General features: G+C 47.9%; 2 protein-coding genes across 11 annotated transcripts in view; one reads left to right on the top strand and one right to left on the bottom strand.

The window, feature by feature from the left end:
• SAFB2 (scaffold attachment factor B2) overlaps positions 1–15337 on the bottom strand; it is a 33137-nt gene extending 17800 nt beyond the window's left edge. Inside the window, exons 1-9 of one of the 7 annotated variants that reach the window (XR_012012415.1) lie at positions 15041–15248; positions 13828–13915; positions 10394–10458; positions 10110–10313; positions 7902–7964; positions 6954–6981; positions 5530–6040; positions 5055–5104; positions 4449–4552 (exon numbers count right to left, since the gene is read on the bottom strand). Coding sequence is in view for 6 of the 7 variants with exons in the window: in XM_072787697.1 (XP_072643798.1) it covers positions 4449–4552; positions 5055–5104; positions 5530–6040; positions 6954–6981; positions 7902–7964; positions 10110–10313; positions 10394–10458; positions 13828–13915; positions 15041–15226 (1299 nt within the window). In the remaining variant the exon portion in view is untranslated. Of the gene's footprint in view, positions 1–4448; positions 4553–5054; positions 5105–5529; positions 6041–6953; positions 6982–7901; positions 7965–10105; positions 10314–10393; positions 10459–13827; positions 13916–14725; positions 14784–15040 lie in introns of those variants that run through there. The other 6 variants (XM_072787697.1, XM_072787698.1, XM_072787696.1 and 3 more) reach the window with 6 other exon arrangements.
• A 179-nt stretch (positions 15338–15516) lies between these two features.
• The window catches only part of SAFB (scaffold attachment factor B), a 35013-nt gene continuing 29215 nt past the window's right edge, over positions 15517–21314 (top strand). For 2 of the 4 annotated variants that reach the window (XM_072787692.1, XM_072787691.1), the window contains exons 1-3: positions 15556–15897; positions 17920–18069; positions 18767–18851. In XM_072787692.1, the coding sequence (XP_072643793.1) occupies positions 15709–15897; positions 17920–18069; positions 18767–18851 (424 nt within the window). In that variant the 5' untranslated portion in view covers positions 15556–15708. Of the gene's footprint in view, positions 15898–17919; positions 18070–18766; positions 18852–21314 lie in introns of all 4 variants that reach the window. The other 2 variants (XM_072787694.1, XM_072787693.1) reach the window with 1 other exon arrangement.

Below are 21314 nucleotides of genomic sequence, written 5' to 3'. Positions count from 1 at the left end.
GGCAGCAAGAAATCATAGTACTGGAGAAGAAGTGCTGCGTAAAAACAGCTCCAGAGTGCTGCAAAGGGCCCCCAAAGTAGCACCCAGGTGAAGTATCCCCTGGAGGTTAGGGAGAAAACCACCTGTAAGAGCAGAGCAAACAATCCCCAGGCTCAACGCCTCAAAGAATTCATTTTCCAGAGTGAACCTGACAGCCAGGATGAAAGAGCTTGCAATTCACAGGGCATTAGGCTGAGACCTCAGAAGGGTGCTGCCCGGGGAGTAGACAAAGGTAGCCCCGAACTCAGGCTGCTCAGACCTAATGAAGCCTAACAGCAAACCCAAGGAGGAATAAGTAACTGAACTGTGTCCCAGCAAAAGCTCAAGAATGTTTACCGGGACACATAAATAACTAGAATACAACACGTAAAGCACAATGTCTGGTGTTCTATCAAAAATGACCAGGTAGGCCAAGAAATGGGAAAATGACTCTAGTGAAGAAAACCAACCAATAAACAGAGATCAGGAACAGATTCCAGTAATAGGATTAAGGAACTATGACATTAAAGTTACTTCCTCTATATCCTAAACATTCAAGGAATTGGAGAAACCACTGAGCACGTTAGGTAAACACATGGGAAATATTTAAAAATGGCCCACCCAAAATTTTGGAAATAGGACAGCCAGCAGATATTACAAAAAAAAGGATGAGGGAACTTGGAGACGTAGCAACAGAAGCTACCCAAAATGAAAGAGGAGAAAGACGAAATAAACCAAAACAGAACCAGAGCAACAGCAGACTGCAGGACCACCCGTGGCATCATTAAAAGCAAGAAGCACAGGAAAAACTTAGTGGATGAAACCACAGCACACTTGCAGCACGAACTGCTCCAAACCAGTGACAAAGAGACCCTTCAGGTAAGCTAGACGGGAAAGACATCTGTGTCCTAAGGAACAAAGTGAGATCCACAGCCAACTAGTGAGACGACATGAGACAGCAACATGGAGGTGGCACTGCTGTCTGCTCCCCCCACCCAATTCTGCCCCAGCAAAAACAGCTTTCAAAATGAAAGCAAAAGGATGACAATTTTCAGACCTACAGAAGCAGCAGGAATTCATCCTTGGCAACCCTGTACTCTAGGAAACGTTAAAAGAGGGAGGAAAACAATACCCAATGGGAACCTGGATGTCAACAAGAGAATAAAGAGCGCCCCTAAAGATGAACACAGAGATAACTAAAAGCCCTTCTTATTCATGTAACTCTTTAAAAAATAACTGTTTAGGGCAGCTCTGGTGGCGCAGCGGTTTGGTGCCGCCTGCAGCCCGGGGTGTGGTCCTGGAGACCCGGGATCGAGTCCCACGTCGGGTTCCCTGCATGGAGCCTGCTTCCCTCTCTGTGTTTCTGCCTCTCTCTCTCTCTGTCTATAAATAAATAAAATCTTTAAAAAAAAATTAAAAAATAAAAAATAAAAAATAACTGTTTAGTGCCGCCTTCAGCCCAGGGCATGATCCTGGAGACCCGGGATTAAGTCCCACATCAGGCTCCTTGCATGGAGCCTGTTTCTCTCTCTGCCTGTGTCTCTGCCTCTCTCTCTCTGTATCTCTCATGAATAAATAAATAAATAAAATCTTAAAAAAAAAAGTTCAGGGCAGCCCTGGTGGCTTAGCGGTTTAGCACCACCTTTGGCCCAGGGCGTGATCCTAGAGACCTGGGATCGAGTCCCACATCAGGCTCCCTGAATGGAACCTGCTTCTCCCTCTGCCTGTGTGTGTGTCTCTGCCCCTCTCCCTCTCTGTCTCTAAAAATAAATCTTAAAAAAACAAAACAGTTCAAAGCAAAAAAACAAGAAAGCCTCCCCCAACCCAAAAACGTCAAAACCCAACCAATAAGCCAAACAAACATATTAATAGGCCAAGAATGTACTGTGTTGCTTATGAATCAGAAGTAAAGCTGTGATGGCACCACCACAAAGGCTGGGAGGAAGGGATGGTGGGGAACTGTTAGCAGGTTCACATGCCCTCTCGGGAACGAGAATCTTACTGAAGGACAGACTGTGCTGAGTCTTGTAACAGAATTCCTAATAAGCACAGTCACCAAAGAAAAATGTTCTAGTTCAACCAACAGCTCAAGGAAGAAACCAAAAGACAGAATATCTTGACACAAATGGAAAGGAAATACAACCCAGCAAAACGTATGGATGCAGCAAAAACAGTAAATGGCAAAGTTCACAGTGACTGAGGCCCACATCAAGAAACAAGAAAACAGCTCAAACGAGCTAACTTTACACTTCAAGAAATCAAGATACAGCAACACTGGTTATGTATACTAGTTCTGGCGACAAATCATTAAAGTACTCAATGCAAAAAGCAGTAAATACAGAGAAGGGATCCAAGCAACAGAACAGAGAGAAAACAGGGAGCCAGATGGCAAATTGAAACCCCACTATACCAGTGCTTGCGTTAGGGACACCTGAGTGGCTTAGTGGTTGGGCATCTACCTTTGCCTCAGGTTGTGATCCTGGGGTCCTAGGATTGAGTCCCTCATGGAGCTTCCTGTGGGGAACCTGCTTCTCCCTCTTGCCCGTATCTCTGCCTCCTCTCTTATGAATAAATAAAATCTTTAAAAAAACCCAAAAAAACAAAAACAAATGCTCGCATTAAACGTAAACTCATCGGATACTCTGGAGAACTGAAAGTACAAGCCAGCACCTACATAAGTACAGAGCCCCTGATCAGGACACAAGAGCCTTGGATCTGGCTCTGACCACCTCTGATTCAGTAGCTCAATGTGAGCAAGTCCCCTCCTCTCTCCAGACCTCAGAATCCCCGACTATGGGATGACTGGACAGGGGCAGGAGGTTCAGGTGGGGACAGTATCCATCATCTCCACCTTCCCAGCAGACCCTAGGGTCCATGTTTCCACTTGTAGAGATGAAGGTGTGCTGTCTCCCTGCAGAGGAAAGCCCCCCATCTATTCATAGCACCTCATCCAGGGCCCAAGGGGACAGACCCTCCTGAGACACACAGATGCCATGCCTCTCAGAAATGAAGCTTCCCCTTCTTCCCTCTCTTCAAGGTCAGAGGGCTGGGGGCTGAGCCAATTACAGGGTCACATAATTTTTCCATCAAACTAATTATCCTTGCAAGGATATCACTTCTGATGGCCCTGAGAAGAGAATCCAAAACCACCTTCCTGTCCCTGGCCTTGCCCTCTACCTTCACGGCAGCCTTTGAGTAGTTCATCCAAATGACAGACTTGTCCCCCAACACGGCCCAAATCCCACGGCATTGGTCCAGTGCTGAGATCAGTGGCAAGGCCAACTCTATAATCACTCAGGCCTCGGCTTAAACAGCACTTATTCAGCAAGGTGCACTGAATCCAAGACCCCTCACTAGATTTGGTCTCCCTCTCACACACTGATGGTGGCTGTAACTTTCCTGAGTAAATCCACTGCAACGCACTGCATTTACGTAAGTGATCTCTCCAGCAGCTTGTTAAGATCTAGGACAGAGCCCTTACAGCTGCTGCTCTGCTTCGTATCCGGTGGCCAAATCCAGAAGTCAGTCAACAAAATAACTGATGACCGCATTACGAGCTTCAGAGCCCTCCTCAAAGACCTTCTCTGTGAAGACTCGTTTTGTGAATACTGCTTCTGGGTCCCGTCCACTCAAGTCACGAATGCATTTGCCAACTCCTACTCGGGGACACAGATCTGAGCAAAGAAATGCCTAGGGCAGGCAGGACATGCTGCCGAAGCTCTGCCTGGACTCCCTGCCAAGGGTCGCCACCTCCCCAACCCCTCGCCCCAGCACCCAGCAGACCAGGGCACTCCCCCCAGCTTAAGGTCAGACTGCTTCAAGATCTAATTCCGGGACAATGAAAATTGGCTTTAAACATCCAAGTCCCTGCAAAGCTTCTGAATTGTGTTATTTTCTTTCTGCCCCTATGGACTGCCTATTTGTTGATTTATTTTTAAATCACTATCCTGTTCCACTTCTTGGACCGTATATTTAAAAATGTGGGAATATTTAAGGTCAACTCTTCACTTACTATTAAGGATAAAAATTCAGCAGGCCAGCTTTAAGTTTTGGATGGGCTAAAGACCAAGCAGTTTCCTTAAGAGAAGTTAAAATGAAGCATAAGAATGTTTAGACTGCAGCTGTTTCCATATGTTTTCTGTAACACAATGAACTACCTGTTGCTTATTATCCTCTCTCAAGGAGAAAACAAGGCACACTACACCAGACCATGTGGGCCTTTTCTCCTTCGTGGTTGTTTTTTCCTTTAAAAACCAGCACCAAAATAACAAATAAAAAAATAAAACCACCACCAAAAAAACCTCCAAAACACACAGAAAGGACCACCAAGGAAATTAACAACAGAAGAAAGAACTCTGCCAATTCCTGAGTTTGTTATTGATCACCCCATAGAGGCTGGGAGGCAGATGCTGGGGGCAGGGGGTACACACCTTCCCATACTTGTTGAAGAGGTTCTTCAGATCGGTGGCTCGAGTGGTGGACGACAGTCCACTGACCCACAGGTTCCTGCCGGAATTGCTGCCGGTGCGACCTGCTGCAGAAGGGAGAGGATCAGGCTCTATCCCCAGACCTCATGGGAAGCGCGCCCTGCCTCGGAACACACGCAGCCCACCCTTCAACCCCAACTACATCCAACTTTGCCTCTTCCAGTCTAAGCATTTATAGGATGGAAAACAAAAAAATTGTGTTGCAGAAACTGTTCCCTCACCCAAGGAATCATCAAGGTTGGATGACCAATTTTCAACCGGGACGGCAGTTTCTACAATCTTGTTCCGTTAATATAATGGGCAGAATGGGACCGTAATGGGATGTAGTGCACTAGGATTTTCACTATCCCATAAATGACAACCACAACAGAGACATAAACCACAGAAGCTCACCAACATTTCAATCTAGTCTCTCAAGATACCGCTAGGTGGTTACTTCCGGTAATCCTCAATGAAATCAAGGATCCCCAGTGTGGGTACCTGTGGGCCCCTCCCTCCCCAAATAAGGGATCCGTAGGCAGCTCCCTGCCACATTAAGTTAAATCATACCTTTTTCGTCTTTAATGATTGGCTTTATATCTTTTTCTTCCTTAAAAGAGCTAGAGACAAAAGTGAATGTTACTCACATGGGAAGAAAACGAAAGAGAACTAAATTAAAAGTATGGTATGTGCTAAAACTGAATACCTACCAGAAAATTAGTCTGAAATAAAATTTTAAGACACCTCTGCAAGCTTCTATAGGAAATCTGACCCCCAAGATACAACGTCAGATTCTTAAAAGTCAATTGGATTTAGCTGAAGATAGCAGTTAACAATTTAAGAACACAACCATAGTAGGTTGAGAAAAAGAAAAGGAATAGATTCGCCCATTAAAAATACACAACGAGAAATAAAACAGTGTTTAGAAGTAAACTACAATTGCATCAGTCTGGCTGGCCAATTGCAGAAAAAACAGCTTATGTGTGTCATTAAATGACCAATGAAAAGGAGATAGCGTCTGGTCTAAAACTGAGAAAAAACAAACCTCATTTTCTGATCAGCGCCCTCACTGGCTGAGGACTCTTTAGGAGCCGGAGGGACTTCATTACAAGCTTCAAAAGCAAACTTCTTCACGTCTTCTTTGCTATCTCTGGGGTCTGGGCTTGAGGCTTCCTGGGGCGCTTCCGCGGCCTCCTCGCTAGAGGCTTCCGTGTGCTCTGAGGCTTTACTACTCTGCTCAACTGGCTTCTCTAGCCCTACAGGCTCACAGTCCGTCCGCGTGCCATCGCCTGGCTGCTCCACGGGCTCCCTTTTCACTACCGCTAACAGGGTGTCTGCCCTGCTCGACTGAGCTTGTGCTGTTGACTCGCTGGCCAAATCTAAATCACCCTCCTCCGGATGGGCGCTGCCAAAAAGGTCCTCTTCCTCCGCAAGCTTTCTGTCTGGCCCCACGCTACTTGTATCCTGTGCCAAGGGCTGCTCCAGCTCGGAACCTTCTTCTTTTACTGGCTCAGATTTACAAGTTTCCCCCAAAATGTCGAGTATTTTCTCATTTTCTACGGATTTAACAGGAATAGAATGGCACAAGGTTTAATTACCAGGGAAATAAAGCAATCACAAATGCGGAACTGGCACGGCTGCCATACTAACACGAAGAGAACCGCTAGCTACACAGAGATTGGAAAACCCGCGGGTACACAAAGTGACAGTGGTTACACTACCTGCGCTCCGACTGCTACGGTAAGCCGCTACGCTACATGGAAGAGAAAAGGCCCCCACAGACTCAGACACCTACAACCACGTGGCTGCTTCTCGACAGTCTTCTTCGTGTTTGTCTTCAAGTGTGGGTCTTCAGGCTTAGTTTTCCAATGTCCAAGGTGCTGAATCGAACGCGGTCGCCATTCACTGAACAGCTCAATTTCCCAATTTCCTTGCATTTCTTTTAACGCAACGGTCCAAAACGCAAACCAGAAACTCTTCTGACGGCAGGAGGGCAACGCAGTCCGTAAGGGGAAGAACACGTTGCAAGTTTTCCTGAAGAAGCTCCGTTTCCTCTTCTGGTATCCAGTCACTTCTCGGGTCATAAGTGCCCTGACAACCGCTTTACCCTGCCTTAACTGTGTTAATCAAAACGACTGTGGCAAAATATCACAAGATCTGTTTCATGTGTAGAAACACATGGAAGAATCACAGGGGGGGATTACTTAAATGCCACTCTACGTGGTCAGAGAGATGAAAATAATCGCTACATCTCACCAAATATATTTGACCTCCAGAAACCAGAACGGCACTTCCACAGATCTGGTGATACGAGTGGGTTTCCAATCTCTGATCCTTGTACGATCTGGATTGTCCACCATTAAAATAATTTACACCACCATACATAGCTTAGAATATATAGATTGAAAAAAAAAAAAAAGAGTGGGAAAACTTTCAAACCATTAACTGTTGTGTTTCTCTTATCAGTACCTGGCTCCAATAGAGGTTCTTCAATATCCTATTGTAAAAGAGAAAAGAAAAAACCCACAGGGCACTTAAGAACTGGGCAAATACACATCCCTGGTAGATACAGCTTCAATCACGTGTGAACAAATACCTGTCTCAAACAACTTTCTCCACTTAGAACATGTTCCATTCTGAGATGATTCAGTGAGGACCAGCCCATGTTGTTGGCCTCTCCCTCTCTTGAGGGTCTGGCCACCCTACCTCAAGTCTGAGCTGACCTAGCAGCCTTTGGAGAGGGCAAAGATAGCCACAGTGAGAGGTTGCAGAGATGGCGACCGCCTTCTAGATCCATGCTTGACTTGAGAAAGATCTATTTCTCCCCAAATGAGCTGTTATTTGTAACTGGAACCTGCCAACAAGACCCTGTAGTTTCCTCCTCTCAAAACCTTCCCCTGACTTCCCACTGTACTTAAGACAACAGGCCAAATACCTTCCCTGACCCACAGACGTGGATAGTCTGGCCCACACCCCCCCCCCCCATCTACAGCCTCACCCCTGCCTCTCTGCCCCTACCTTGTGTCCTGCATGCCTACATTCAGTCCCTCTCCCTCCTGGCCCAAGGTACTCCCCTTCACCAGGCTAACTCCTGACCCATGTGTCTGACCTCAATTTGGGTAGGGGTTCCTCTGGGGAACTTCCTCCCAGAGGAAGCGTTGACAGCCCAACGACCTGAACTTCTCCCTTGAATTTTTTTCCCCTTCCAGTTACCTTCTTGTTGGTTATTACAGCACTCCCACTAAAAGGCAAATAGGACCATACTTGTTTGGATGGACCTCTTACCCCAGGCACTCAGCTCAGAATCAGCACTCAACGAATCATTTTTACACACAGATACATATCCTTTTTCACTACAGAAGATCAACCACTCTCGTCACATTTCCAACCACGTAACACCAAACAACAGTTCCTTACCGGAGGTACTTTGAAGTCCAATGATGAAGCATCCAAAGTGTTCTCGAAGCCCTCCCCATCCACCTGAAAGGCAAATGGAAGACCACTTAGTGGAGACAGAGTTGTGCCAAGGCCTGCAACTCACTACTTTCTAAGTGGCCTACATGTCTACTTCCCTCAAGTGCCCACCCACCACCTGCAAGTTCACTGTTGGATTATTCAGTATCTTGCCAGCCTCCTGCCTGTTCCAGGACTGGGTGGTACCGCACCTCTGCGAGGGTCTCACAGACACCAGGTGCTCGGTCAGTACTGGCCCAGGAAGGTACATATTCAGTTCCTAAGCAGCGACTATTTCCTAGTCGTCCACATTCGTGAACCAGACACGATTTCAGGGCAGGACTCAAATGGAAAATGAAGAACTTCATACTTCTCTGACTTCACTTGGTAACAATACTTTTAAAAATAATACTTGGGCACTTTCTCCTAGGGTGCTTTATTTAAAACGTTTAACTGAGGGGCACCTGGGTGATCCAGTGATTGAGCATCTTCTTTCAGCTCAGGTTGTGATCCTGAGGTCCTGGGATCAAGTCCTGCATCAGGTTCCCCTCAGGGAGCCTGCTTCTCCCTCTGCTGATGTCTCTGCCCCACTCTGTCTCTCTCATAAATAAATAAATAAATAAGTAAATAAGTAAGTAAATAAGTAAATAAAATCTTTAAGAAAATAAACAAGAAAAAAACCCCACTGAGCTGGTATCTTTTTTTTTTTTTCCCCACTGAGCTGGTATCTTAAACGTCGCTCAACTGGAAAGCTTTTTACCTTAAGTGAAATACAAAAACATGCCTTCCCAGACTTCTTTTTTTTTCCTTTTCCACGTTTGAAGTTTATGACCTGGATGCTTTGATTAACTATGAGGTAAGAAGGGCAGCCCCGGTGGCGCAGCGGTTTAGCGCCGCCTGCAGCCCAGGGCGTGATCCTGGAGACCCGGGATTGAGTCCCACATCAGGCTTCCTGCATGGTGCCTGCTTCTCCCTCTGCCTGTGTCTCTGCCTCTCTCTCTCTAGCTGTGTCTCTATGAATAAATAAATAAAATCTTTAGAAAACAAAACAAAAAACAAACAAAAAAAAAACTATGAGGTAAGAAACCAAATCTGTGCTCTGGAAATAATTAACACATAAGATCATTCTGAGAGAGGCCAGCAAGTCAGCTGCTCAATGACATGCTAGGCCGAGGGGCAGTGATATTTGGAGCTTGTGACTTTTGACCTTTAAGGTTTAAAGTCCAGTCCTATGAAAGCACTTTTTTCTCCTTCCAATTCAAAGCTAGAATGCCTTTAAAAAAGAGAGATTAAAAAAAAAAAAAAAAAAAAAAGAGAGATAACAGAAAACCAAACCAAAATACAAAAAATACCACCCAAACTAAGAGGGCTGAGTATGCCAAGAAGTAGGATCGAAATGGCAATCGGTTTTAGGACGGCCAGCAGAATTCTCCACCAAATGCTAGAAGTGAAAGCTTGAGAAAGCAACATTGCTAACAGAATTCAAGCCCTCTTTTACATACAAGGATGTTTTCCTTTCATGGGAGGGGGTACTTCTGAGGGCATGAATACTCTCCTTCACTCTTTTGTCTTTTACTATAACCACCCTTTGCATACGATGAATCTTAAAAACAAAACAAAACAAAACAAAACAAAATGGGATGAACCCACTGATGAGATTCTGAACTGCTTTTGTTTCTTTTTCCACACTTTCTTTTAAGATGTTTTCCAAAAGAAAACACTCTCACCTATGGGGTCAACCTTTTATGACTTATGCTTAGAAAGAGCCTCCCACCCTTCTGTAAAAGCACTGAAGGAGCGCCTAGGTGGCTCAGTCAGTTAAAGTCTCTGCCTTCAACTGACTTCATGGTCCCAGGGTCCTGGGATTGAGTCCCGCATCGGGTTCCCTGCTCAGCAGAAAGTCCGTTTCTCCCTGTCCCTCTGCTCCTCCCCCTGCTTATGCATGTGTGCTCTGTCAAATAAATAAAACTCCCCAGCATCGTAGAGAAGTGAACCGTTAGTTAACATCTGACTTACGTTGAGTTTAAATAGATATAATTTACCATGAAGTTTTAGACACAGGACTCCGTGTTTATGGTGATGGCTGACTTGGCAGTGAACTATTTAATTAACCACCAGCGTGTTTTCCCTCAGGGCTACCAGCATATTCCACTATGTCTTCAAGTTACCTACAGCATGCTCTGTGAGCTGTGCCGGGAGCTCTTGCAGTTGTGCTGCCACGTAGTCTTTGCTATCACAAAGGGAACCGAGAATGCTGTCAGCACCGTCCTCCCCAAAGTCGGGAGCACTGCTATTCTCAACTTCACTTTCTTCCAACACACCAACATCCATCATATCGATGTTCTGCAAGCTCTCTAAACCTGCCTCCATATCCTCCTGTAAAGAGAAGGCAAGGTGTCAACAACCAGGTGGCTGATCACAGAACTGCTGGGGTCTCTACTGTGGATGCCACATACCTGCCCGTCTCTGGAATCTTCTTCCAGGCCGTTGTCTTCTGTACCTTCTTCTTCCATCTTTTGTCCTAATTACAAAATAAATTTTCAGTCACATAATACTCAGGTTCTGGCCTTAAAAACGTGCAAATCTTTTATTCTAGAACCCCCCTCCCAAGGAAGGGCGTATGCTAAAATGTCTGACAAGGAATTAAGAACATAAGTCATCTATCTAGAAACTACATGTAGCCCAAACATTCAAAAGGGAAACAAATCACAACAGTCTGCTCTTATATGGGATGCCAGTCGTTCTCAACAGGGAAGTGGGGTGGAATTTAGCAATGACTGGAAACATTTCTGGTGTCACAACTCACGGATGCCACTGGCATCTAGCGGGTAGTGACCACGGATGCTATCCAACATAAGATGGTGCACAGGATAGTGCCCTGCCAGAAAGAATTACTTACCCCAAACTGCCAACAGTGCCAAGTTTGCAAAACACTGCGGCCCACCAAAGAGTGTCTTACAACTTTAAAACAACTCATGCTTCTAAACAATATTTAACAATATTGGAAAATGCCCACCAGAAAAAAAAAAAAAACATACAGAGTAGACCTAATTTTTGTTTGTATGCAATCAAGTGTAAAGATGCATTTATAAAATATACACACGAGAACGACTCAAGGCAGTCACCAAAAGGGGTTAAAATACAAGGCAGCAACATTAGAGATGATTCTACTTTCACGTGCATACTTCTTACATTTTCTAAAGTATCCAAAGGTACGCTTTCTATAGATTTTTGAAATGAGAAAGCTAAACAGAAGAGATATCAATCAGTCTTTGAGTACAGATGCCAACTGTAGTGTGTACCCCTGAAGCATCTTCTGCACCATCGTTATGAACAATGGCTCTGTGCTCTTTAAGTTAATACTCTCCAAAACACCAGCAGGTTTATCAGCTGCACTTGACACAGGAGAATTTGGTTCAGCTCTTAAAAGCACTCTAAAGATGTTTGGTAGCAGCACCCACTTTCAGGGCCTCTAAACAGTATCCAGCAATACCCACAAAGGATGTCGGCAGTAGGGATGGAGACCAAAAAGTGCCCTCAAGGAGAGGGAGATTGACAAACACTGGGCAGAGAGGCTGGACACCGATCCTAAGGGCCTGGCTTCAGCTACCTAAAAGCTGAAGGCGTGTGGGACAAAGATGCTAGAAACTCTTGATTCAAAATTGTCACCTTTCAAAACACACCCACAAAATTCAAAAATTTTGCCTATTTAAATATGAATTAGTTAGAAGGAGGTTTCTTGTTCTAACTCATGACGATGTTTTTTTCTCAGAAAGCTTCACAACTTTTTACTTTTAAGCAACCTTGGAGACCTAATTTTGACCAGGACACCGTGAGGGCCCAATGCTTCATATAACTAACCATGTGTGCAGACACCTACAGAGAATGACACTGTCTCAACAGCCCACCGGAGCTGTCCTCTGCCCCAGGGCCCAGGCCACCCCTTTCCTCTGAGCCTCTGGCGACCTCTCAGAAAAAAAGGAAGGTGAAGGGACTGGTGTCCTTCTCCTCCCAGCTACAGCTAGCTCTACTGCCACCAACATTTCTTTTCATCTACAGAGTACTACCAAAGCTTTTTTTGACAAAACGGTAAGTCCAAGCACTTTTACCGTCACCTAAATTGTAATCCAGACATTTGGACACGTGCTGGTAGCACTTGGTTAAGGTTTAGTTTGTCTAAGGATGCAAAGATCCCTGTTAAGCCAAGAACACTAATTAGTAAGCCTTGAACCTCTCAGGTTTTAAATGAGCACCTACATTAAGAACTTTCGAATGAACACATACGCATCCCTCACTCTGCTAGTCAGCATTTATACCTGACCACTCTAGGGGCGGCAAAATCCCATCGCGTTAAAATTCAACTTAAAAAATAAATCTCTTTTAAAACCTAAACAGTTTAGCCTTTCAGAACACACATACAAGGTTTTAAACAGACAAGTCATGTGAAAGTTCTTCTAGAAAAGTGCTTATAAAAAGTTAAAAAAATCACTGAAGGGATCCCTGGGTGGCGCAGCGGTTTAGCGCCTGCCTTTGGCCCAGGGCGTGATCCTGGAGATCCGGGATCGAATCCCACGTCGGGCTCCCGGTGCATGGAGCCTGCTTCTCCCTCTGCCTATGTCTCTGCCTCTCTCTCTCTCTCACTGTGTGCCTATCATAAATAAATAAAAATTAAAAAAAAAAAAAATCACTGAAAATGCTACAAGGTAATTTCTTTTCCCTTTCTAAGCATCTGTCCTCCAAGGCCTAAATACATGGGTTTATGTCCAGCCATGACAATTTTTGTGTTGGCATTTCTCAAGAAAATAATCCTCATCCCCCAGAAGTTCCTAATTACATTGTCCCTACTCACATAAAACCTAATGAGGATGAACGCCAATGCGGGTAACAAGGTTTCAAAGTTTCATGAAATTAAATGCTTCCAAAAATAGCTAGTACCACCCACAAAAAGAAACAAGGCACTAATCGATGTCACAAAGTGAAGGAACCTTGAAAACGCGCTCAGTAGAATAAGGCAGACACAAAAGACCACATGTTATAGAGTTCTATTTACATGACACAGAAGTGTCAACTATGTAGTGCCAGGGGCTGTGGGAGGGGCACATGGGGAGCAAGTGATAACAGGCACAGGGGCTTGTTTTTGGGGTGATGAAAACCTAGAATTTGATAGGGTTGACAATCACATAACTTTGTAAATACACCAAAAGCAACAAGCTATACGCTGTAAATGGGCAAATTGTACAGTATGTAAACAATACCTTAATTAAAAAAACAATAAACCTCGCTGCAGGGCACCTGGCTGCCTCAGTGGGTAAAGCATATGACTCCTGATTCTGTGATTTTTAAGTCCTGATCCAAGGTTGTAAGTTTGAGCCACATGTTGGGTGGAGAGAGGACTTAAAAATAAGATCTTAAAAAAAACCCACAAAACCTCACTGGTAAAAAATAGGGTGGGTGCAAATACTCCAACAATCTATTTTGGATCCTTAGAGATACTGGCTTCTAGTCTGTCTCAGATTGGTGTCATCTTCTTTCGTTTAAAGTCCCGTTTTTGAACCAGGAAGGAAGCCACGTAGCGAACCTGGTTGCTCAGAGCAGCTTTAAGAATGTGCCTCACTCCGGTTCTTTCTGAATCCCAGGACAAGAGTTGAGATGTCTTTAACACACGCTTCAATTTTACCTGGCACCTGCACATCTCTCTACTCCTCCCAGCACCCAAAGAACTACTTGCAGGATAGCGTAAATGAAGCCTACTTGTTAGATGGGAACAACGAAGAGCAATGACATCCTCCTGGCCTGGAGGACAGAAGCGGTGTTAAAAAAAACTCGATCCCGTGTAAGTAAGTTCTCTACACACTCAGGCCTCCAGCAATAGTTAAGTACAAGCAAATACCTTTAATACACCTCTTTGCTGTCCTCTTGCTTGTGGCTTCCAGTGCAACACCAATTTCATCAGGATCCTGCCCCTCTTCCTTAACCGCCTGTTAGGGAGAGATGGAACTTTACAACTCGTGGAGAGCTGCAGGGCACGGGTTGTTCTCTTGTTAAGCAACAACGTCCAGCAGACAAAGTCAAACGCGCTCCCTCGCAAAGAGCAACTCTGGGTCTGGTATCTGGGAGGCAAGCCCAACAGGCACGGGTTCACGGGATGAACCCGGGACGACCTGGTTCTCTCTGGGCCCTAGGCGCAGAAGACAAAGGGATGTGAGTGGGGGCTCCAAGGTGCGGGTCAATGACCAGGTCCAAGCTGGCCCTTAAGCTAGAAACTGCCCCACCTTCCGCTTTAGTAAGGTGAACAGGAAGGGGCAAGGCACTGGGTCTACCACCTACGGAGGAGGGCTGAGTGGTGTTCCACCAGCTCGGTCTGACACTTGGGGAGAAAACCCACTAGACAAATGGGGTAGGGGGTGTGTGCCTGGCGGAGGTGGGGAGGGAGGGAGGCGGCTCTTCCCCAGGACTGCCGCCAGCCTGGGCACTCCGGGGTCAACTCCAGCTCTGCAAGGAGCTCGTCTGGGTCGGGCAAGACCATCCCTCCACACTCAACCTGGGGCTGAGGGCGGCCAAGCGGGGCATCAACGCAGGACGGTGCAGGGTGGGAGGCGAGGGAAGGCGCACCCTTCAGGAAGGACCCTGGGGAGACCCGCTAGGACCTCAGGGCGCCGAGCAGGAGAAGAGCAGCGGAGCGGAGCTCCTGCAGGGGGAACAAGCACGACTCCCTCTCCGGGAAGATCCCAAAGCCTCGTCACTCCTCTGTTCTCCAAACTGAGGCGCGGGGAGCAGAAGGCACCTACCCAAGGTCACGGACCCGGGTCCCCCCCGCGCTGGGGCCCGGAAGGAGCCGAGGGGCCGCCCGGTGGCCCGAAGGACGCGCTGCCAGCACTGCCGAGGCGACCAGCTGGGAGCGGGAGCACAGGCGAGGCACAGAGAGGGGCGGTGACGGGCCAAGGTCACACAGCCCGGCCGGCCCGGCCCCCGGGGCCCCGCGGGCTCAGTCCCGGGCGGGAACGGTGGAGGAGAGGCGCCCGCGTCCGGGCGCCGCGGTGACAGGCCCGCGCGGGGGCGTGCCCCGGCCCCCCGCTGCGCCCCGGGACGTCGGGCCGCCTCACCTTCTTGAGCCGCTCCATCAAGACGCTCTTGTTGCCGCCCGTGTCCAGGTTCCGCTTCTTCAGCTCCGCCCGCAGGTCGATCACCCGCAGGTCGCTCAGCCGCCGCGTCCCGGCCTCAGAGGCGCCCGATCCCACAGCGGCTGTGCCAGAACCCGACTCGCCGGACCCTGCCAGAGTCTCCGCCATCCCAGGTTCCGCGTCCCCCGCCACCCACTTCCCACACCGCCGGCGGCTGTAGCGGCTCTGAGCACAAAATGGCGCCGCCTAAGAGGAAAACGCACTCGCTTCCTCCCGCCCCGCTTTCCGGCCGCGCATGCGTGCCGCACACGCCAGCTTTCTTAACAGCACGCGCCCTCGCGCGTCGACCAACCGCACGTTCCCCGCCGCAATGCGCAAGCGCCGTAACTGCAGCACGCATGCGTGACGGCCGTGCGCGGCGGGAGGCTGTCGACATGCAACGCGCCTGCGCACAGCCCTTTGAGCGCTCACCACGCATGTGCACACGCGACCGGCAGCGTCGGCTCCGCGCCGGGTGCGCCTGCGCAGAAGAGAGGCGCGCCAGGGCGGCTGGAGCGGTTCCCTCGCAGGCGGCGCCATTTTGTGCTGGGTGCCGAGATAAAACCGGCCCGGTTCTGTGTGAAGTGGGCGGCGGAGCCAGGGTCCCTGGAATGGCGGAGACTCTCTCAGGCCTAGGCGATTCGGGTGCGGCGGGCGCAGCGGCTCTGAGCTCTGCCTCGTCGGAGACCGGGACGCGGCGTCTCAGCGACCTGCGGGTGATCGATCTGCGGGCGGAGCTGAAGAAACGGAACCTGGACTCGAGCGGCAACAAGAGCGTTTTGATGGAGCGGCTCAAGAAGGTGGAGCGGGGGCCCTGCGGGGGCGGCCGCGGCCGGGACGGGGGGGGGCTCCGGGCTGCTCCCCCGGCTCCTGCCAGGCCCCGGCGGGATCTCCCCGCGCGGCGGGGCTCCGGGGGAGGGAGGAGAGTCCGGGCGCGAACCGGCGCGGGCGGCGGGGCCTGGCGGGCGGGGGCGCCCGCGGAGGGCCTGGCTCTCGGCCGCCCCCGAAAATGACGGGGAGCCCCCGCGCCCCGGCTTCCCGGGCGAGGTGGGGGCGCCTCGGCCAAGGTCACACGGCCGTGCGGACGGGGCGGCGGGACTGGGACCCGGGCCGGCCGCGGGGCTCCCTCCGGGCCCGGCAGGGTCGACGCGCCGGGCCCACGCTCGGAGGTGGTTTTTTGTTTTTTGTTTTTTATAAATGTGAATGCTGCAGCCGTGGGTCGGGGAAGTGGCGCGGAAAGGGAAGTGCTGTCTGCGATGGCGAGTGGGGACGGAACAGACGCCGGCGGGCGGAGCGGCCCGTCCCCGTCCCCGTCCCCGCGCCTGGGCTCCGGCTCCTGCGGCTCTCCGCGGCCTGGCCCCGGGCTCCCAGCGCTCCCAGGGCGCCTAGCGCCCTTCCGGCCCGTGTATTCTGCAGGGAAAAGGGGAGAGCGCGCTTCCGTGCTATAGGATTAGGCGAGATTGCATGAAACGGGCCTGGCGTGCCGCCTGGCACAGGACGGAGAGGATCCCTGTCCCCATTGGCCGCCCTCCTCTGTGCCACCGTTTATCTGCAAAACCGGGGCCCTCATCCCTATCCTGGGGGGGGGGGGTGAAAAGCTCGAGCAGTTCAATGTTCGGGTCGCTCTGCTTCCCCCCCCCCTTTTTTTTTTTCATATCCTTGTTGGCTTCTTTGCTTTTTCTGTCGTTCAGACCCCCCCCCCTTTTTTTTTTCTCTTCTTGAGCCTTCTCCCGTGCAATCTCAGGCTCACCACCCCCAACCCCTGCAGGCAGTGTGATTTGCGACTCCTTCCACCCTCCTGGCTCCCGATCTGAGGACCCAGGCAGGGTATTAATTCTTACTGGTGACTGTTAAGGGGAAGTAGGGATTGTTTCCATTTTCCTGAAGGAGAAAGCTGGGGCTCAGAACGGTGGGTTGGTTAAGTTCAGAGTCAGTTGGGCTTTTCTGGCTTGAGCTTGTGTTTGTTTCACCGTGGATACCAACTTCCTTTACTACTCGGGTTGCGGCAGGTAGTTCATCAATAAGGTGTTCTAGAAAGGATGCCACCAGGGCCCCCGGTCAGCAAAGCCAAATTGGGACCTTTATCTCTTTCGGATGGCATTGAGAATCTTCCCGTCAGATTGGTAGTGGAAACGGGCCTGTGACTTCAAGGATCCTCCCTATCATTTCTGAGGCATTTTACATTTCTTTTTTCTGTTTATTTTCTCAGAGGTATGGTCGTAGTATGTAAATATCATTGGTCTGTACGTTTATCTGCTCTCTTATCGAGTGCATCTGGAATTGTTGGTCATTTTTTCTTTTTCTACTTCTGGCATATAGTTAGGGTCCTTTTTCTGGTCATTTTTCCAGGAAGGGCAAATGAGGAAAAGGCTGAAGGAACACAAAGAGTGTAGTTTCCCAAGCTTTATAAAGATGACTCATAGCCCACAGCGTCCCTAGGGATGATCCTGTAAACACTGCACCCAGAGAAGACCTATTGAGGGGCAAAATGGTACAGCTCTTGTCTGGGGCAGTTCTCTCTTCTCCTAGGGGTATTCCATAGTCCTCTTTTGCCAGCAAGAATGGGAGGGACTTTCTGGTTGTGCTTTCCTTGATTCCAGAGCAGAACTCCCAATTCCTTTTCCTCATGCTGGCTTTGGAGAAAAGGGAGAAATTTTCTCTGTTCCTGGTACAGATTAGATGTGGAGCCCATAAGCCCCATTGCAAATTGAGACTTCCACACTAAGAAACTGCTGAGGATCTGAAATTTTTTAAACTATCTACAAATTAAACATGCTGTTTGAAGTGTATTTTTAAGATTTTATTTTATTTATTCATGACAGACACAGAGAGAGAGAGAGGCAGAGACACAGGCAGAGGGAGAAGCAGGCTCCATGCAGGGAGCCCAACGTGGGACTCGATCCCGGGTCACCAGGATTACACCCCGGGCCGAAGGCGGCGCTAAACCGCTGGGCCACCAGGGCTGCCCTGAAGTGGGTTTAAACAGAACTTGTGTTTATAGAATAGTACAGTAACAAGAAAAAGGGTTATCAGTAAAGCCTAAAAGCAAAGCCCAGTATTCAAGGATATCACTGATGTCATGCTCAGTAAACATTTGCTGCTCACCTCCTTGGTGCTACGCCCTGTGCTGAGCGTGGGTGCAGACTGTTCAAGGGAATGATGAGCTCTTGGGTGGGAGGTGGGGCTTGCCCAAGAGGTGGTTATAACTCCCTATCCTTTCAGGTAGGTCCCCTAGTGGTTAAGAACAAGACCTTTGGAGTCAGTCATAGATGTGGGTGATCTGATGAGGTGGTATGGGTCATGTCCAGTCTCATGGCACACACAGTACATCTCAGCCAAGTGAGTAAGCGTTCTGTCCAGACAGTGCCAAGAGTAGGCATGGGGATAGAGAGGATGTCACAGAGGGTCGAAGCAGCATATTGCTGGGTGAAATCATAGGAAATGGAAGACTGTGCTTTTTGAATTCCCTTGGGTCCAGGAATAGGATGAACTAGATTGTGGTGACGTTAGCATTAAGAAATAAGTTGACTTCAGAGCCTTTGTTCCAAGATAGAGCAAGACAACAAGTGGGTAGGGGGAGGCCCTTTCCAGATCAGCAACCTGAAGTTTCTGTGAAAGTCAAGTCTGTATGCTGCTTTTTTTGGTGAACTTTTTTACCCTTCCCTTCAGGCAATTGAAGATGAAGGGGGTAATCCTGATGAAATTGAAATTACCTCAGAAGGAAACAAGAAGACCTCAAAGAGATCCAGCAAAGGTATGAAGGATTTTATAAATGGTGCAAATGTTGAGGACTTTCTTCACAATTGCTTCCTTTGCTAATGAGCCTGTTTACTTGGCTGTGTTTGGGAGCTGTGGACTACCCTGTGACTCCAAAAGGCCTAGAATGAAGTTGTGCATTTCCTTTAAGATCCCTTCAAGGGCAGCCCCGGTGGCCCTGTGGTTTAGCGCTGCCCTAGGCCTGGGGTGTGATCCTGGAGACCCGGGATCGAATCCCACGTCGGGCTCCCTGCATGGAGCCTGCTGCTCCCTCTGCCTGTGTCTCTGCCTGTCTTTCTCTCTTCTCTCTCTCTCTCTCTCTCTCATGAATAAATAAAATCTTAAAAAAAAAAATCTTTTCTAGTGTATTTTGTTTCTCTTGTACTTAGGAATTCAGACCGGATGAAAGGGATATTTACATAATGATCTTTAGGCCTCTCAGCAGCCCTTGTTTATCTAGACTCTTATCCTTCTTTACATAGAGTATTTAGGACTGCTTGGGTCTCCTATTTCTCTGACTTGCAAAATATAACTTCTCTTTTAAATATCACCTGGCCAAAACAGAGTTGTCTTTTCCACAGACGTTGCTTTTAAAATTGCCTGCTGCATAAATGCCATGCTCCACGTGGTATTAGTGATCTCCACCATCTGACTCCAATTTCCATTTCTCTCTTCTCCCCTACAGCCTTCCTCTACTACATCTTGGGGTTTTAATCAGGCCCTGAACATGTGCTTCCCTCTCTTGGTCCTTTTGCTTAAACTTTTGTGCTCTGCCTACCCCTCATGTGTCTGCATTCAAGTCCTCCTTTATGATCAACAGGATTTGTGATCCTGTCAACAGCAACTCCTTCTGTCTTCAGCCCTCTGCACTGTGATGACCTGGTTCCTTAGACCTTGCTTGAATACTTATGTTACCCTGCCCCATGTAGGCTCTATCTTCTTGTCTTCTTTAGTATTTACTCAGTAATTTCATTTAGTAATCTTCAACTACTGTTTGAAGAAAGAATCAGCTAAAACTGGGCATTTGAACTGTTCTAAAACTTCACTTGATAATTGGTGGCTTTCTTGCTCAGGCTCCAAAACAAAATGAAATATTCGTATTACCTGGCCAGTGGTGAAAAATTGGGTTTGGAATGTAAGAGACAGGGACCAAAGTCAGCCACAGTGTGTGGTGTAAGCTCTTGGACGACAGCAGTCAGGCGACCTAACTTTGGAATGAAGTCACTTCTGTGGTCCATAGTACATTGTGCATTTTTGGCTTTGCCCAAGTAGAGTCCTGGAAAATCACAGTCATACTGGGGAAAATAGAGTTTGTTGGACCTCCTTTTATGTTTTTCCTTTTTTTTTTTTTTTTTTTTTTTTTTTAAGATTTTATTTATCCATGAGAGACACAGAGAGAGGCAGGCTCCATTCGGGGAGCCCGTGGGACTTGATTCTGGGTCCCCAGGATCACGCCCTGGGCTGAAGGCGGTGCTAAACTGCTGAGCCTCTCGGGCTGCCCTCCCTTTTCTTTTAGATAAAAAAAAAAAAAAGGAATACTTATTGTAGGTGTTTTGTTGTTGTTTGTGTGTGTTTTAAACAGGTATTAAGTAAACTGTAGATGCTCTTTTTTCCACGGTAAGGAGGCACCCATTATTAAAGGTTGGGCATACTTTCCAGACTTTTCTGTATGTATATGATCTTTTTTTTTTTTTTTTTTTTAAGATTTTATTTATTTATTAATGAGAGACACGGGGGGGTGGGGCGGACAGAGACATAGTCAGAGGGAGAAGTAGGCTCCATGCTGGGAGCCCAATGCGGGATTCGATCCTAAGACTCCAGGATCACGCTCTGAGCTGAAGGCAGGGGCTACACCACTGAGCCACCCAGGGGTTTATAGAGATACATATACAGCTATGAATGTATTTTTCTTTCTTTCTTTTTTTTTTAATTTTTTTTAGGAAAATCCTAGCTCACAAAAGATTTTTTAGGTTTTGGTTTTTTTTTTCTTTCACTTATCATGTCAAGGACATATTTCCATAGTGCTTACAAGTATAGAAAGACCTTAGTCTTTTTTTTGTAACCTTAGTCTTTTTAAATAGCTTAATTGTAATGTTTCTTATCAATGTACCACAGTTTAGCTCATTGGTCTCCTTGTTATTAGATGTTAAGATTTTTTTTTTCCAGTTTTCAAAGTTTTTTGAGAGCAAGCAACATTGAGAGAGAGCACCAGTGCACAAGTGTGGTAAAGGGCAGAGGGAGAAGGAGACTCCCTGGTGAGCAGGAAGTGCAACGTGGGGCTCAGTTCTGGGATTCTGGAATTAATGACCAAAGGCAGACACTTAACCGACTGAGCCACGCAGCCACCCATTTTCCAGTTTTCGCTTGGCATTTCCAGTTTTCGGTGCTGCCATGAACCAGAAATATGTCTGTGTAAACAAATATATTTTCTGCTAACATAATTAGAAGTAGAATTCTGGGG

This window comes from Canis lupus, chromosome 19 (assembly GCF_048164855.1).
Source record: "Canis lupus baileyi chromosome 19, mCanLup2.hap1, whole genome shotgun sequence".
Classification (NCBI taxonomy): domain Eukaryota; kingdom Metazoa; phylum Chordata; class Mammalia; order Carnivora; family Canidae; genus Canis; species Canis lupus.
This window is presented reverse-complemented; position numbering and strand designations above follow the sequence as displayed.